Here is a 19,209-nt window from a genome sequence, read left to right as displayed (position 1 = left end):
GCGCGGTTACGTCGCGGTCGGCCGCGGTCACGGAGCTTCTTCGGGCTGGCCCCTATACTCACGTATCCTCTAACGGCGTCACCTCCCCCGGTGTCATTCGTCGTTCGCTCTTACGTCGCTGCTTATCGTCCAGGGACGAGCCAACGAGATATCCGGCTTGATGAAACCAGGGGTCGCCGCGACCCCGGAGAAAGGTAGAGAAAGAGAGAGAGTGCGTGTGTGTGCGTGTGCGTGCGTGGGTGTACCCGAGCGAGCGAGAGAGAGCCGTTCCGCCTCCGAGAGCTGCCCGCCCGCCGCGGCTCTCCCGACTTCTGGCCCCGGACTCTCTTCTTCTACCCTCTCGGCGGCGAGCGGCGGCCGACCGGGCCGGACATCAGGATTATTTATAGAAAGTTTTCGTGTCGGCCGACTGTTATTGAGCCATCCTAGCCAGAATATCGTCTCACCTGTCCTGCTCCGAGTCGGGTCTGTGGAGATTCCGCGGCCCCAACACCTGGCCACCGAGATGCGAGTCGAGATAGGGCGGCGCGACGCGAATCGACACGACCGGCCGCGACGATGAACGCCGACGGCGGGAAGATTCGATTTTTTTACCGCTCTCCCTTGGGCTTCGTTCACAGCCGGCGGACGACACCGACGGAAGGTTTGATTTTTGTTTCCCTGTTTTCTTTTAGGTCCCTTTTGGTTTTGTTAGACCAGACGGCGGGAATGTTTGATCTTCGCGTTCTTTTTTCTGGTTTCTTTTGGTTTCGTTGCTTTTTGTGCTTCGTTCGGGAGACACGTGGATGATTTTTTTGTGTAGGGCTTTTGATCTTTGTTTTGCGGATTACGGTTAGGTTGAGGCTGGTATTCCGAGTACGGATGAAATGGATATTATTAGGCGACGCGTTGGTTTTGGGTTAGTATGGGAGGATTTTCTTTTGACAGTGTGTATGTGTTGGAGAAATGTTTTCTGTTGAAGGTTTTTAGAGATCTGTGGATCGGAGAGCGTAGAGCAATGAATTTCGTGGTCTCGTGCAAATGTTTGAGCTGATTGATGTATTGGTAATGTGGTAATTTGGAGATATTGATAATGGATTTTCAATTGAAACGTGTGAACTTGTTGTATATTCAGTTCGTCCGAAAATGAGCTTTTATGTTTTTTTACTTTTATAATTAATATCGTTGGTTTAAATCTGAAATATTTCGGTGAATGAAGGTTTCTGTTAAAATAGGAGCTCGTACCAAATTTAATTCTAATTCGAACAGTATTTTCAAGAATTAAGAATAAGAAATATTTTCGAAAATGTTTTGGTTGCTATTGAAAAATTTATTAAAAAAATACTTAAGTTTTTCCATAAATCTCTAGGAAACTAATTGATTAAATAGCTGTCACTAGTTGAAGCGTTAAAATTCCTGAGTTCATCAACGAGGAAATTTGGCTACATGTCACCCATCTTTCATTTCAATTGCGAGTTCGCTCAACTGTGTTATTAGGTCGTCCCCAATGTTCGTGCCATTTTGAAATGTAGAATCCTCCTATGTATTCGTAACTCATTCTACGAGCTACTGCAGTTTCCAGTATACAAGAAACACACTTTTAAATAGCATACCGAGCAAACATGTACGCAATATAAAATGAACGAAATTCCACAACAAATATGTTTGTATCCAAACGCTTATCAATGTATCACAATAAAATCAAAAATAAAAAAAATAAACACGATTATCAATGAGGTTAATCAAACGTCTAAATATAACTTCTAGTGGCACAAGTGTTCCAATATAACCAGCCGCAAGAATATTTCCAAAAACTACCAAGTAAATTCCTAATAAACTCAAAATGCTTGTTAAAAGAGATAATAATCGAATTTTCAGCAACAAGTTGATATAAGAAAATTCGAAATTCGATGAATTTTGGTAGCGTCTTCAGCTGCAACGTATTCGTCCGTGTGTTCCAAGATTGCGGCTCGCCGGTCCAGTTGCTGGATCGGTTACGTAAAACGCAGAAATCGTTGCTCGGTTGTGGCGCGATCGAGCGGAACCGAACGGAATAATTCGACCGACGACGCCGGTGACGGATTCGTCGATTATGTCATGGCTTGGCACTCGACCATGCAACGGGCACGCCGCAACGCGTCGCGTCGGGTAACGAAAACGCTTTCATCCGTCGATGGGCGAAATATAGCAGAGAATAACCGGGTTTCCGAACGTATCACGGCCAACGTCCGTGCGCGCGTCTGTTCTTCGCTAGCAGATTGCGGACATTTCTCTAATCTTGAAGAGAAACTATCGAAAACTAGAAAGACCGCTAGAAATCAAGCCTGATCAATCGTGACATTTGAATATTGAATATTTGAAAAAATATTTAATACTATTTAATACTGTATAACTAATATTGTTAAATTTAATGCAAAGCTAAATTAAATTAGAAAGATCTGTTTTTTTCAATGAGATGTTCGTTATATGATATTAGAATAAATGTCTTAAATTATTCGTTTAATTTGAAATATATCTTTGCATGAAATTTTCGTGATACATATTTTCCTTTAAATAATATAGTGTATTTGATCAAAATAGTTTTTTATTCGAGATTTCGTAGAACTTATTGTAAAATCTTCAAATAGTATTTGTTAAAACAAGAAAATCTGTACACGTTATTTTAATAAATAATATGTCTAAAATGCAACGAAGTTGTTAAATACTGTAGATGACACATAGTTTGAAAAAGTAGAATTCCAAATTTGTTTTTAAACTGCTTTATAAAATATGACATCCCTTATTGAATGTTTCTCATTGTTAATATCAATATCTATTATTTCATGACGTAAAACTAAAATGTTTGATAAATACGAACTAAACCAAGAAGGATTATTATATACAAAATGATTGGATGGTTTCGCGGAGCAAATTATATCGCGGTCTCCAGAGAACGATGACACAAGCACGAAATTGGAACATTGTACGCAATATGCGTCACTAATCTCGGAAATGCGTTATTCTTCAAAATGGTCTCACCGGAGCAACTAAAACACGGCAGCAATTTCCAAACATTATCAAATATTTGTTTTATATAATCTTTATACGTTGATACACAATTTCATTTTCTTCTTTAAATGGAACAATGACCTCTTGTGGATCATGACTAAAAGTAACTTTAAATTCTAAGAAAAAAAATATATTAAACTGCATTGACCATAAATTTTATAACAATTTTCTCTTTCCGAATGCTTTAACTTCAGTTTTTCATTTCATCACGCTTTGAGCTTGACGAATTTGTACATTGTCCACAGTCCAATTATTAATTTGTTCCATACGAAATATCTTGTTGTTAACCAATTTTTTAATAATCATTTCTTCACCTTTGTTAAATACAAATTTTTTTTATGGATAAATTTCATTCATTCGAAACAATTCGAATAGTGCACAACTCTGACCTAGACAAGATTTTACCGAGCATCAAATGATACTCAATCCTCTGGAATAAAACAATTTAATAATTTGACATTTCACATGTATCAACCTAATATGTAGACTGCAAATTTGATGCATTTGCAATATTCATATAATATTCGCCTAAAAAACATCGAACTAAGAAATGTCACGGAAACTCAATATTTATTTTTAACATTATCAAAACAATGATATTATGATAATATTACCACTGAAAAAGAAAAAGAAACAAATCCGTATTCAATCCTAGATGAAATTAATTCACCGAAATTCGTGTTCTCATAAAAATCCGCAATCTACTAATGAGCAGCAATGATTCAAGTGTCCCGTTACGATTGCCAGTTTAATCATCATCGTGACGTCACGCGGTGTCGCCTGAATCGGCCGCCGGAAATGTTTCTGTTACCTTAATCATCGCGCAGTGGTTCGCAGCAGGAAGAAGCGACCACGAGTCGGCAATTAACGATGATCCAACTGTGGCGATCTGCAAGAAAATAGGGTGAAACGATGCCCGGACATCACGGAGGTGTGATCGGTCATCCAATGAAATATCTATCTTCTTGTCAATGATCCATGCGTCCTTTGTCGCGATCCGGAACAAGAAAGAGCGAACTGAAATAATTGTCGGTAAAGAAGTGTATCAAAGTGCCTCTGTTGTCCTTTTTCAAAGAGTTTGCTTTCCGGTATCGATAGATAAAAAAAAATGATTCGAACTGAACGTCGTCGGGGTAGTGACCTTGAGCTATATTTCGATCCGATCTATAGATCGCAGAGCTGCGAGGGAACGCGCCAGAGGAGGACAGAATATCACAAAGTGTCTCTTAACTTGTTAGTCACCCGGTTAGCCTAACTAAAATTGCTTTCGAAGTCGGCGAAACGTGGCCCAGGAATCGACTCCAGAGACCGGAAACGATCAGCGTCCAAGATCGACCGGATGGATCTGTCATGATCGAGAATCAACGATCGTGCTATAGTCGTTCAACAAGACGAGCCGGTTAGAATAAATAAAATATCAGCGTGTTTCTTGTGTTAATTAGATTAACGAAAGAACTACCGAACAGCCAGATTGATTTTCCTCTACCTTTTCATAGAAATTAAAATAGTACATTTATTGAGATTGAACATCTACCGACCTATATCTTAGTTTGCGTACCATGAAATCAACTTATTTAATTATTGAATTTTTTCAGTCTAAAATAGCTTCTGAGTATTTTTAATAACTTCAGAAGAAGAAATTAGTCTTTCTGATCCATTCGGTAGTTTCAGTGTTAAGAACGTGAATTCGACAATGTTCCACTTAAATGTCACATGTCTTTGTTTAGAGCTAATGACTCGATTCATTGAGTAGACTATAGGCCGTCGTTTTCTTTGAGATCCGGCCATAACGCGACTGCCGGTGTTTCCGTTGTTTATAGCCGACGAACATGAGATTTCAGCGAACCCGAAAAAATTTTATAAGGTGATAAATTTTCGGCTTAATTGTATTGGTGTGCTCAGAGATTTTGTTTAGGGGAAGCGGAAAATGCCTGAATATTTATTGTTAATTTGTGAGTCGTTTATAGGCCGAGGTGTTTAACTTCACTTTTCAAATTCCGTTGAATTTTGGTGCTAAAATATTCGACTTGTGGTATGCGATTTATGTTAGTTTCTTAAATTTCTCCCATTTCTGTTTTTCGAATTTTGTGAAGTTAGTCACTTTAGCCCAAGAATAATGAAAAGAAATAATAATAAAATGGATTAGAAACTAAAGAGTAGAACTTAAAAAATTAACATAAATTACAAACGGCAAAAATTTGAAAAACGGGCAACAAGATTAATTATAAAACAGTATCTTCAACCCTTCTTCAGATTTCCACTTTTAGTTCCATAGGTCTTCCTTCAATCTTGAATCTTAATTTTTACAGGAGTCACAACAGATTGAAAATAGAGAAAGAAAACAGTAAAAAGTAGAAATGTCTTTAATGTCTGTCAATGTAAGTGTTTCCTTATGCGTTACATATCAGCCGTAAATGTACAGAAATATTCACGGTCTACATAATAATTGCTATAATAATACCTTAACCGTTCAGTAATCAGCGATCAACGTGTTGAAACTTCTTAAATATTGTATAGTCAAATATAATTTCTTAAATAATTGTAACATCATGCCTATATAAACCGTTTCGAGATCGAACTTGCAGAAGTGTACAATAAATCCTCGTTCATTAAATGTATAATTGTTTTGAGTAATCTGAAGAAGGGTTAAAATAATATCCCGCTTAACAGCCTGAGCACTGTCCAAAATCGTTAAGAGGCTAAGTCAGGCCTCACCTTATCGACACGATCTTCGCTGGTTCAATTTTACGGGTTCGGTGTAATTTGTCCACCGGCTATAATTTTGCTGGACATTATAAACAGTAAATATAGAACGATCGTCTTGGGTACGCGTCGCGTAACCGCGATGCCGGTTGGTTAGGTCACGCACAGCGTATTATTATCGCGTTCGAAGATTGCGGGCTCTTACAAAACATAGAGAATGTACAGGACGTGTGTTATAATACACTGTGCCGCGAGCGAATTCGTAAAGGGTTATCACATGTCGCAGGCTACTAAAAGATAATCCAATTGTTCGATTTTAATCGAGTTTCTCTTTTGGGGATAGTTAATTTGATCCATCAAAAAATTAACAAAGGAAACTTGGAAACTTTTTTTAAGTATACAATGAAATTTGAAGATTCTTTGATATTCAAATATCAGATTATATTGTCAGGCACGACAGAAAATGGTTAAAATTTTTGCAAAATTTTGGTTTGTTGACTATTTCTTTCTAATCCATCGACTTTTATCTCGGGCCCTTTTCAGAATTACTTTTCAAGATTTAAACTTTATTTTCGGAGACAATATTTAGAAATTTTTGATATTGGCGAAACGATACAATCTTTTGTTGATTAAAATACATTTCCCCGTTAATTTTTCAAGTTTTTTTGAGTGAAAAATGCAAACCTGTTCCTGCGAATGCGTCTGATAACCCCTTAAAAACAATGATCCGCGAACGTTCGCCCGAGAATACTGTGAATCGAGTACTCCACTCTCGAGTCGTTACCTTAATGTTCTTTTCCGTATCTTTCCTTGCTTCCTTTCTTTCTTTCTTTCATTTTTTTTTATAAAGACTACGTTTTACATAATCGTATTGTATATACACACGAACACAGTTGAACTCTTATTCGATCTTTGTTGTTGCTTGTGTTTTTGTTTTCTCTTTTGTATCGTTCATCTCTTCTTTCTTTTCTTTTTTGTTTCGTCTTTGTATCGTGCCTCTCCTCACCTCGCTGAATCGACTTCCGGCGTTAATGGCGGACGTGAGCGCGTTTTACGGGGGTACAGCTTTCGTTCAATTCGGCGAATCGTCATCCGTGTTCTCGGACTCGATGAGAGACGCGGCCGCCGGTTCGCGAGCGTTCCACTCTCCTTTTTTTTCTTTCTTTTTCTTTTTGTAAATAAACGAGCCTCGGTTGGACCTGCATTACGCTTCGGCGAACCTCTGGGGTTGGTGGGACTTACAAGCAAGATGGCGGGACCTTTGAGGGACCAAGGGATCTTGGAAGAGAACAGGATGGTGTATACGGGGCGACTCATTTGTACTGAGTTGTGAAACGTTCGTGTTTCTCGGACTATCGACGCAGTTGTTGATAATATGTTATTTAATTGCTACTAGTAATATGAATAATAACAATTGAATATTATAATATTATTTATTGAACAATTTATTGAAATCATTAAACAATTAAATATTATCATTTAATTGTTATTATTATTAATTGTTATAAATAATATATAATTTTCGTAATTATCTATACGAATATAATAGAACGAAAATACATTCTTAGGAAATTACCCTCGTATGTCTTCAATTCGTGATATTTAATTTTTAATAATTTTTACTTAAACCGAAATTTTCTGTTTTCTTTTGTTTTGAGATACGAAGGTCGAAGATTTGAGAGATCTGAGATGGTCGACAAACATTTCAGCAACTCGTGTACAACTCGACGACCTCGAATCACCTTGTGAAACTAGTTGCACCGAGCTAAACTAATTAACTAGACGAATGAACAATAGAACAAGTCGGTGAATTTGTAATTCATTGTTCTTTGAAATGACGATCGAAACACACGAACTAATACTGTACAGTGACTTAAGACGTACGTTCCCGTATCTCGTGACGTTAAGTGTATAAAAATAAATATATCACAATATATATCGGGTCGCTGTAAAAGTCACGACGCCTTTCCCTTAAAACTGAAATCTCCTATTCGCTCTAGCTAGACAAGAATTCTACCCGTCCCCGATTCTTCGTCCATTCAAGAGGTCGCCAGTGACTTTTAAAAACTAGGGCACCATCCCCTCGAAATCTTCCCTATTTTATATCGAATAGGGCTGTTGATTCATAAAGTACCCGGTTACCCGACTTCCCGGCCTTATTTCGATCATCACCGGTAGCGTTCTAAAATGTCTCATAAGTCGGTAGGCCACTGAGTCGAGATTTTTTACCATCTTCTCTGTGGGAGTATCACTTGTGTACCTGGTACCCGACTACCCGGCAAATTTTCATCTAATCGGGAGACGGGTATCAAGGCATTTTTTGTCTACTCGATGCTCAAGTACTTATCTGAGATCATCCACAATTCTAACGTACTCCATAATCCAGAAAACCAAATGATTTTCGTTTACCCGATTTCCAAGTACCTGGATAATATCTATTTGGAAGTCTGACATTCGTCTGACACTCCAATAGTTCTGATCTGTACAAGATCCGAGTATTTGTTTGAGTATTTTTCGTCTATTTATCTATCCGGGTACCCGAAGTACCCGCCTACCCGGCTAATTTTTGCTTAACATTAACTCGTCGGAAATTACGATCATTTTCATATGTTCGAATAATTCTTATCGACCCAAGTTCTCGGAACATAAATAGTTTTCATCTATGCGATTAAGCGGGTACATCGGGTACCCGGTTGAATCAACATTTTAAACGCGAAACGAACGACGGGTTCGACTCAAGACCGTTGAGCGAAACGAATCACCCCGTAAAATAGGGAAAGGGAGATCGAACGAGAGTCGGGGCAGACGAAGGTTAACAAAATCGGGCGGGTAACTGTAGGTTGAGAGGGGGTGGGAGTTGATTGCGTGGGTGACGTTCGACCGATTGCAAGTTGGGAACGACCAGAGAGAGACGGAGCAGAGGAGTCGGAAAATCGACGCCTCTGTAGTGGGCGCCAACAAAAATAGAATTCACGTAGAATCCGACGGACGCGTACGACCACGTACGATCGAGTCCGGCGTGTCGGGGCCAACATCCGATCCTCCATATTTGTTCGAACGTCCAACGAGACCTCTCGACGATTCGTCCTGTTACTAGGACCGTGTCCCGCGGGTCGTTTTTTGAGGTTAGACGATCCTGGGGACTTTATTCTACACTCGTCGCAAAATATTTCACTCATTTTTTAGAACATTTCAATGAGAAACTCCTTTACTGTTCGTTCGCCTCTAGGACGAATTGCGCGAAAGGAACAATGGCGGCTGGATTGGGCATGTGACCAACCTCTCATTGGTCTGCGTTCCATGACCACTTTGCAAATATATTTCAATCAAAGAGTCTTGTTTATTAGAAAGTAAGAAACACGAATTCGTTAATTTTTATACAGACATTCATATAATAAAAAAGATGTTTCTAATGGAAAAATGATAAAAGAAGAGGCGTGGGATTAAATTTATAGATAGCAGTTCATGAGTTCGTCAGTTTTTTGAGAAGTGAAACGTAGACAATTTTGTTAAGAGAAGGAACGTCTGTGGTAGAAAAGTGGAAACGAATTTTATCAACTTATTGTACGTACTTTTTATAGTCGCGACATGTTTGTAGGGAATAGTGAGTATCGTTTTTTGTTGTTCTCACGTAGGGAAGGTAGTTCGGTAAAAATACTTAGCGACGAGTATAGCAACAGCGCGAGCCGCTCGAGAGGCGTCGAAGAAGTTTGAAATACTGTAATCGAGCAATCGCCGTGAACGGAAATGGGGAATAGGGGATCGAGCGTGCTATCTGCGTTGGGAATCCGGAACCGTACCGAACCGAGTCGAACCGAACCAATAACACGCTAAAGCTTAAATCGTACAAAGCACCAGTGCGTACAAATCACTCATCATCGTTCACATGCAGAATCACAATGTCTTTCTTTCATACGTATAATTACCATCGACGCAGTGACAGAATATATTATATATTTATATAATATATATATATATATATATTTGTATATATATATTTATTTATATTTATATATATGTACAGTGAGCGACGAAGGTATTCGAACGACGGAACGGTCGAACGTGTTACCACGCGAAAATCGTACGTTGCCGGTTCTCTGAGAAGAAACTGCAACGTTCGAAAATTCATAATCCACGCAAACGATTCAGATGAAATTAATCTGTACATAGAACGTTCGTCAAGGGAGGCCACAAAAATTACAAAATCCTACGAATCACGACAAAACAGTTGTATAATACGCTTTAACGAATAAAATTGTATCCATATGTCTCTTCGATTTTCGAAAAATACGAGATGCACATGTTCGTAACTTTTGATTTTTCCCCCTTTTTCCTTTTCTAGCGAAATCGGTTTTATTTTATGGTGTTTCGATCCTCGCGTAACGCGTCGTCGATACCGTGTCGCCGTTCGAGTACTCTCACCGCTCACTGTGCACACATATAGATCTTTTTTTCTTCTTTTATCTTTTTTTCTTATTCTTGTGTTTCATTACTAGTCCGTAGCAAAAAACTGGCAGCGGTGTGTCGCGGTTACATAGAATGTTCAGAGTACTCTCTCTCTCCCTCTCTCTCCCTCTCTCTCCCTCTCTCTCCCTCTCTCTCTCTCCCCTCATTCACTCTGTGTTTTCCATTATTTTACTTGTGTTCTTGTTTTTCTCTCTTTGTTTGTTTTGTTTACTGTGTTTTCACGCGGAGAGACGCGTCCCCGGCGCCGCGAGATTCTTTTTGACGCCCCCATCCGACGCCGGGTTACCCTGAGACACGGCGTCGATCATTTATATTAACCACTTGTTACGTGCGCGCACACTGGGTGTAACGGCGAACACATGCGCAGTCCGGGACTCCCCGCCGTGAACCGGACCGAGACACGGAAGTTCTGTTCCCCTCGGCGCGGTTTCATATGGAGGAGATCGAAATCCATTATAATTAATTTCCGAAGTAGAACCCTTCAACAATATCCCAATTTTTAATCCTTCGGACTTTGCTTCACTTATGTAACCCGGTTTCCAATCTTTCGAGCAGCCTTTTTTCTCGATTCTTCAACTAAGATTCACGGGAACCGGAACGAACGTTTGTTTTCAAAATGAAGATTCGCGTGATAATCGAGTTCACTGTGGACACATAGTATCTACAGCGTGATTACAGTGGCATTGCATATAGGTCGAAAGACTATCTCACTGTAATCAGTGTTTCACCTCGAAACCAAATGTACATTCATAATGAAAATGCAATTTAAAAAAGAACAAAACATTCACCCTTCTCAATAACGTCAATACCCAAAGAATTTTATCAAAAGTATTTATACAAAAATGTAGAAAAATCTCAAAGTTCCCAAATTTCATGTCTAACCGTCACACCCAGACGAATCGTGGAACGTTCCGTATTCAACAGACCTCCGTCAAACAGAACTTCCGTGCTTCCGAAAATCGCATCCGTTGGATCCCAGAGGACAAAGTGTCCGGCGTTGCACCCGGCCACGCGCGTGCAAGTGCCCGTACGTGTACGTCGAAGCCCGCGGCGTTCGATCTAGCGAGAGTTCTTTTTTATTTTATATTTCCTCTGGTTTTTCTCCTATTGCTCGCCGTCGAGAGAGAGAAAGAGAGAGAGAGGGAGAGACAGAGCTGGTCCTCTTTCCCTTTCTCTCTCTCTCTCTCATTGATTCTTTCCACCGCGGTCCTTCTTTCTCTTAGTGAGGTCTCAGCGTAACGATCTTGTTCTTGCAGTTGTAGTAATCGTAATCGTAGTCGTGGCTGTACGGCGGCAGCAGGGACGTCGACTCGGTGGCCGGACAGGGAAGATGCCGGGGTCAGGCGAGCTCGTTGCTGTCCGGGAAGTGGTCGCGGCAGTCGAGGCACGCGGCCAGGTCGAGCACCAGGTGGTGGAGTGTTGGGTGCTCGAGCACCTCGGCGTCCGGTAACGGCGGATGGCAACGGGGCCTCTGCTGTCTACCCCTGAACGACCGGTGCAGGTTGAGCACCACGTCACAGAACACGTAACGCACCAGCAACAGCCGTAGGAAATCGTCACCGAAGAATTGCAACACGCTGGTCTCTGTCGGGACAACGAAATGTTTGTTAGTTGTCTGATTTATTTTGAACCCTTTCTTTTTATTGCACTATGGCAGTGTTGATCGAAGAGTTTTTGTAGGAAAGATTGTATATGCCAGACTGATACATTTTTGTTTACTGTTCTTAACCTGTTTTGTACTATTTCAGTGAAATATTTCTTTTAGTAGACATTTATTGTAGTTCCAAGATTGAATGATATTTTTTCTTTATTTTAAAAAATTTGATGTTAGCAGTTACAAGCTTTCGCAGACTCTTCGATTATTAGATATCGTATGTCTGAGTCTAGTAAAAATTTGGTTTTGCTATTTAATTAGTTGGAAATTTGTTTTATTCAAGTGTATGTTTGCAGGTCCCCCCAACCCCGTAACGTCGCGCGAGAGGTTAGCAGGACGTTTGGAAGCAGAAGAAGCTAATTATCTTCGAGGTAGTAACGAAAATAGAGAAAATTGAATATTTTAAATGTATACAGCATAGAAGAACAATACTGAAAGGAACAGAAGTATTTGTTGTAATTCAAAATTCATTTGTATTGAATGCTATTTTCGGAAAAATAAATTCATATTTGAACTCTTTAAACATCGGAATCGTTTAAGAGTTCAGTCACAATTTACTTTATTGCTTCAAATTATGTAGAAAACAAACAATAACTTATTACATGTAAAATGTTGTACACATGTATAAAAGAAGAATAGAAGTATACAATTTTTTATTTGTCTTTTTAGGGTTCTTAAGCGTGGAACTGATACTTGAGTGGAGAGAAACTGCCGGAGTCAGGCATCGATGTCGCGACGAAGGGGTCGAGCAGAATCTCCCAGAGATTACGCAAGCGTTGATAAACCCTTGCTCCAGATTCGCAAGAGGCGACGTCGCATAAACGCGCGAGTTTTCAACTCGTGAATACTCTTTCGTCGCGACAGCCTAACGAAATCATTGTCGGCGGCTGACGATTCCAGCCGCCAGCTAGGAGGACTCCGATCCAAACATATATCGGGTGTCTCGGAAATCACGAGACAAAACGTCAAAAAACTCATTTCACGAGATAAACTGATAAATTTGTATACATGAAGCTTTGTGTTTGATAAACATATAAAAGGTTTCTTAAATTTTCCAAATTCTCTTATAAATTACTCGAAAACAATTACAATAAGATTGATGTTGAATGAAAATACTTAATTGCATAAGTAAGTAGATAATAGTGTAACGTAAGAATCGCGGCGCCAAATAATGAACAATCCTTTCATTTATCTTTGCTATCAAAGAACGAGTGATACTTAAAACGCTGCAGAGTCTCGTAGCAGTCAACGTGTTAACTGATTTACATCATCAACGTATATACACGTTTTTAGTCTAAGCAGCTAATAAATAGTCAATCAATATTATAGAAATATTACATTATTACTATTATCATACTATTACTATTACTATTCTTTAATATTATTTACTATTATTTACTATTCTTTAATATTATTTACTATTATTTACTATTCTTTAATATTATTTACTATTATTTACTATTATTTACTATTATTTACTATTATTTACTATTATTACTATCACCTTTTTATATTATAAATATATCACGTTAGTTATTGTTACAAAATATGTATATATACATGATCTATCTATATTTTTCTGCACTTTAGTCAATCAAGTAGAAAAACTCAGATTTGTCTGTAATAGAATATTTTCCATCTTGCCGTATTATGCGAATGGGCTAATTCAATGAACCAAATGACCAATGACAAATCAACAATTTTTCCATTCGCTGTCATTTACGTTCCTAAGGCGAATTATCGTATCGGTTGGCCGGCCCGATCGATTTCATGAAACTTTCTTGAGCCGGGGCTCGAAACGTATCGCGAAGCGTTATTCGAGGGGTATGGCGCCGCGAGAAGGGTAGGGGGGCGCCCTCGGTATCAGATACTCGACAAAGGGAGCCACTCGTACGTTCAAAACTCGTACGACATATCGCTGTCGCGGGAGGAACAATGAGGAGCCCCTTTGTGGCCGACCCTAGATCACGCGTCTACGAGACGAGATTGCCGGTTCAGCGATAAACACGGACTGGATCTAGGCCAGACACTGTTTATCGCCGTAACGCAATCATAAACCCCCTTTTCGGTCCCGTTACCCGATAAATAACGGACGATTCTTTCATCGAGTCGGGCCAAGATTCTTTTCTTCTTTCCGGGAACTTTGTTACTCGTTCGCGAACATGTATACGCGTGCGAAACTGTTTTCTGATTAAAGAGTAAAATTTTGGATGAAAGGCAGAAATACAATGTGTGAAGTTGTATGCGGTGTTGATGGATAAATAATACAGAATAGAATGTATAGAAATAGGAATTGAATAATACGATTAGACAATAAAATAATAATAATAATTAAAATAAAATAAAATACAATTGTAAGAATAATTGAAAAAAAATAAAATAAAATTCATTCAGTAGGAATTTATTCGCATAAGAATGGTATAGGATTTAATGATAATTTGTGCGTTAAGAATTTGTTGAAAATTCGTCTGTTAAGGGTTTTTTGAGATTAAGACATGTTAAACTTTTATGTGTAGAGTACATATTCAGAGTGTGTCTGTTGAATAGTTTCTGTTCGTTGTTTCATTAATATCGATATGAGTATCTAGTAATTGAATCGTATCGATACTGTGTGGGACAGCAAATGGATTTTATAAACATCAATGACATATCATTTCGACAAGTCGATATCTCGTTGAATTCGTTTCAAAACAAGATATTCCATTTCTTTGATTTGACGGGGGAAACTTAATAGAATTTTTATTATTCGTAGCATCAAATGATGAATAATTTCTCTGTACTAGTAATCGATCCATGTTTGAGGTTACCGTTCCCGTTTCCGGCATCGGGATCAATACGCGGGGGTTCCAAAAAACGGTTCCAACTGGACCAGCCCTCGAAATCAGCATACCGGAGCCAAGAAAGTTTCACTGACACGGATCCGTGTTTCTCTAATCCCTCACCCTTTGCCCGCCGCCCTTGTGAGCCAATTAAAACTCGCGAATCTCACCCCCTTCTTACCCCCTTGCTACCAAGGCCAAACCGCCACGACACGCAAACGACATGAGCAAAAAAACAGAAACAACGAAGAAAAAAGAACTGGAATGAAATTATTTGGAACATTCGAAAAATGATTGAGGGTGTGTACCATTGTTGGATTAACAGTAGAACTGAATTGCAATAAAAGTCAATTGAGATTTCAATAAATATACTTCTACAATATTTGTAACACGTTAACGATAATTAGTGTTTACTAGTTCTAATATTATTCAATATCGTCGATTACCGTCTCAGTTTCATCAACCGCTTCAAACTTACCACCAAAGAAACAATGAAAAATCGGGTATGTCTTAACGCAGAAACAAACGGATCAGACGTGACCCAATAAAAATCTAAAAACTAAAAGGTCTCCGCAACATTTCGACGAAAATCTTGGAAACTAAATTCAAACGGCAGTTAGCGGTATCAGGCAAAGCTACTTGGATGTCCTCTATGAGATACCTATTGACAATGTCATTGAAGTCGTTGATTCGTGTCCTTTCGGGCACAGTTATCCAACGGTCAACAGCAACGTACAAATAAGTAAATAGAAGAAACGCGTTTGCGTGAATCCTTACCGCATCTCGAGCGCGTGACGAGCTGACACGCCTCGATGAGGAACCGCTCGATGTAACGCTGGCACCGCTCCCAGTGGTGCACGGCCAGGCTATCGATGTTGCATATAAGGCAGAAGGCGGCGAGGGGGGCGTGGAGGAACAGGGTGAACAGACTGCCGCCGTGTCGGACGTCCCGTAAGGTAGGCGGCGTGTCCTGCGGCGACATCAGCACCATCAACGGCTGCCCGAAGTAGCGCGGTATCTGCTGGAACACGAAGCTGTTGTCCGAGTCGACCACCACGAACAACGGCTTCCTGGTGAACGGGTAGAGGTCGCCCGGGTAGAGGCAGTGCGGCTCCTTGCCACCTGTCGGCCTCTTACAGTGCTCCGGGTCTCTCTTGCTGCACGTCGACACGCCACCCAGGTCGTACCCCACTGGAACAACCGAAAATTTATCAACATCGTGCAATTCCGGCCTCGCCGATCGGTACGATGTCAGAACTGGGAGGGGACCAGTTTTAGACCACACAAACCATTGATAGGTCAGAGTATAATTACTCTGATTGTTGATTCAATTCGATTGGAATGATTATTCTGATAAGTACCATCGTTCATGATGCATTTATTTTGAATAATATTAAAATGATGGGTATTATTATTTGTGATATTATGTTGTTTTGATTTTTATGTTGTCGTTGTTTATATTTTATGTTTATGTTTTTGTTGGTTATTTTGTTGTGTTTGTAATTATTGGTTATGATAATTGTTATGCTATTGTTATTTATAGTTCATGTTTAGATCTTTGGTAGTTATTGTTACTATTTAGGATGATTATTAATATTGGAAATTAGTGTCATTCTTCTTTTTGTAGTTTGATTGGTGGAGTATATTGGATTGTAGTGAATAGACCAATTGACAAAAAATTATAAGCCAGGTAGAATGTGGAGCACTATCACGGTGTGAAGAGTTTCGGAATTTGAAATTCAAGCTTTACTTCAGTTAATTATTGGAAATAAATTTGGTTATAAATAAATATAATCGTTCCTTCTTAAAATAAAACTTTTAGTTTTCGGAAGCTTTGTCGCTGAAGTGTGTTAGAATCACCGTTCGAATTCATCGGAAAATACTTTGAAGGCGAAGAGTTAAAATACCCAGAATCTAACTGAGCCGAGGATATAAATAGGAACGAGTGCGCTCCACTGCATCGAATTGATCCTTTTAGTTTGACTGACGCCCAGCAACCATTCTTAAAAATTTATTTCGAATGTCAGATTTAACTAGATTTAGGGAGGATAATGGAGAATTCTTGTCGTTTCAAAATACATCAAGCAATTAATTTGTCAGATTGATTCTACGAAATTGTCGCTCCGCATTTAGAAACGTCGAAGGGTAAATTTGTCAGCGGAGGAGTGAATGTAACCTACATTCTCTGAAATTTCGTAAAATCAACCGTTCAAAATCGTTGTTCTACACTTAGAAATAATGGAAAATTAATTTCCCAAGAAAAAATCATCCTTTGAAATTATTGTTTCGTATTTGGAAATAACGCAGTTTAAATATCCCAGGGAAGAATCGCATGAAATCAAGCTTTCAAAATCATTGTCACGTATTTAAAGGTGAGGGAAAATCTTCTCAACGACGAATTGAACGTAATCGACAAAATTTCTTAAAATTTCATGAAATTGATCTTTGGAAATCATTGTTTCGTATTTAAAAACAAAGGCGAACGTTCTGAGCGACGAAACGAACATAACCCAGAAGATTGCCTGCAGACACATCGTTTTATTACATAATGGCAGGGATTGTGACTGTCTACGGAAACCCGTCAATTGTCCCGCGCCTTTCGTTAGGCCCGTTTTCGCGCCCGACGTTCCTATGAATAGGGACGATCGGTTGCATCGGCTTCATGCTTGAACGAGCTGAAAGCCGAGGCTCGCTTCGACGATGGAACAACGAGAAGCTCGCCGGAGCGTGCCGGTTTTCGTGGCGGCGCGCCACCAAATTGGAAAGCTACCAAAATCGTTCGCGGCGAATGCTTCGAGATATTACTGTGTGTACAGCCACTACAGGTGACCACAATATTCTCGGACGATTTTAACTTCTCCAGAATGAATGGCGCTATATTGGCAACATCGAACTCTTACACGAGCTACACACTTGCCAAATGATAAAACCACCAATTAATGTTTTGGCAGTAACATTTGAAAAGCTAATAAAGTAAAACTGGTCACTTTCATCTGCGAACGATTAATATTTAAAATAGAAAGCAGCAAACCTAGAATATAGTTATTCAAATAACAAAAGATTGGCCATATAGATTTCCTTTTTTACAGTGCATTTTAGAGTGGAATATATAATTTAGTTCTCCGTGGTAAAGGTTTTGAATACATTGAAAAATCCTCGTCCGCAGAGGGTTATACCTAGCCAGACTTTTCCCTCCCCTCTGGCTCGATCCTCGTGTCCGACCATTGACGGCGTATTCTACTGAAACCTTAATCCACTTACGAGAGGAGCCGATCGAAGAGCTACGCGTCGATTTCGATTGAACTTCGTGTGCAGGTATTAAACTCTATTAAAAATCACGAAAGAATTTCAAGTATTATTTCTGACATAACACTTTTGAAACACTAACGAAAGGAATGGTATCAGAATGAATTATCAACGATTCAGTACCATATTTCTTAATCCTTTTTTGTTCTTACACCAGTGTCTGATTACCACTTGTATTACTAAACACTTTCCTTCGACATCAGTCTTCTTATCGTTATTATTCTCAAGCAATTAGAAATCGCCTTTCACCGCGTTATAGAAACAAATTTCGCAAACGTTAAGGCAACACGCATTATTCAGGACTCTACCGTGATACTGTAAGGAGTTAAAAGACCCTAGTCTCGAACGGGTTCAGCTCAGGTCCGTACGCGGCTTCCGCGATCAAAGGTGTTTCATTGTCTCGCCGCGGCGGTCGGCCGTATTGAGACGCCTAACGAGGCTAGACAACGGGTTTTAAAGTGGGAAACGTGTCGGCGGACACCTGGTCCCGGCGGGTATCGACGCCCGCAGCCCGCGTTTCGATATTGATTGCGAACTTAGAATCCACCGGGCGCGCTGGAATCCTCTATCGCCGTGCGACCTTGACACAGATGCGCTACTCTACTTTCCGTTGAAAGACCGCTTTTCGCCGGGTTGTAACCTCACCGATTTTGAATAGCGGTCGGGAGACCGTTCCCTTTTTTCTTTTTTTTTCGGCGGTCGTTCGGCAGAATTTTTCAACGCCCGGCGACCTTCAATCGAAAATTCTTTTCGCCGCGCGTTGCGCTGCTCCTGGCACGCCCTTCGACATCGGGAAACGATCCGCTACCGCGGTGCGGCGCGGTGCGTTGAAGGAAATTCGGGGGACAAGGTCGGGCGTGCCGAAATCGCGGACCTCGACGCTCGAGATAATGGCGCGAACACGTGTCTGGCCTCTCTTAAAGCCTTTCCGTTTCGTCCCTCGGCTCTAAATGTGTTTTATCGCGCTACGTTTCGCGAGACCTTTTTATTTATCGGGCTGTTTTACTGGTTTAGTCTTGTGCGGGATTCGAGAGCTTTCGGTGAAATGGTACGTAGTATTCTTGTTCTATATTTTTGTTGCAAGGAACTTAGGAGATACTGAAGGGAATACGGAATTGAAGAAGTGTCCAATTTAGATAATATGGACAGTTATTGATAATATGGAAAGATGAAAGTTAAACCTCTGCGATTCAATAGGAAGTCAATAGTTACGTGTTCTTGCAGTTATTTGCA

The 19,209-nt window shown here is 39.9% G+C and overlaps 2 protein-coding genes across 3 annotated transcripts in view; one reads left to right on the top strand and one right to left on the bottom strand.

Moving 5' to 3' along the window:
- The window catches only part of mas (trypsin-like serine protease domain-containing protein masquerade), a 52,255-nt gene extending 37,234 nt beyond the window's left edge, over positions 1 to 15,021 (top strand). The window contains exons 1-4 of one of the 2 annotated variants that reach the window (XR_004234399.2): positions 499 to 643; positions 11,454 to 11,803; positions 12,148 to 12,222; positions 12,521 to 15,021. Coding sequence is in view for 1 of the 2 variants with exons in the window: in XM_076369238.1 (XP_076225353.1) it covers positions 11,454 to 11,459 (6 nt within the window). In the remaining variant the exon portion in view is untranslated. Of the gene's footprint in view, positions 1 to 498; positions 644 to 11,453; positions 11,804 to 12,147; positions 12,223 to 12,520 lie in introns of those variants that run through there. The other variant, XM_076369238.1, reaches the window with a different exon arrangement.
- The window catches only part of LOC116424187 (protein SCAI), a 28,663-nt gene continuing 13,609 nt past the window's right edge, over positions 4,156 to 19,209 (bottom strand). The window contains exons 4-5 of the mRNA XM_031970230.2: positions 15,448 to 15,861; positions 4,156 to 11,781 (exon numbers count right to left, since the gene is read on the bottom strand). Of these exons, the coding sequence (XP_031826090.1) occupies positions 11,537 to 11,781; positions 15,448 to 15,861 (659 nt within the window). The 3' untranslated portion in view covers positions 4,156 to 11,536. The remainder of the gene's footprint in view (positions 11,782 to 15,447; positions 15,862 to 19,209) is intronic.

Source organism: Nomia melanderi, chromosome 7 (genome assembly GCF_051020985.1).
Source record: "Nomia melanderi isolate GNS246 chromosome 7, iyNomMela1, whole genome shotgun sequence".
Classification (NCBI taxonomy): Eukaryota; Metazoa; Arthropoda; class Insecta; order Hymenoptera; family Halictidae; genus Nomia; species Nomia melanderi.
The sequence above is the reverse complement of the archived record's forward strand: the minus strand, read 5'-3'. Positions and strand labels throughout refer to the sequence as shown.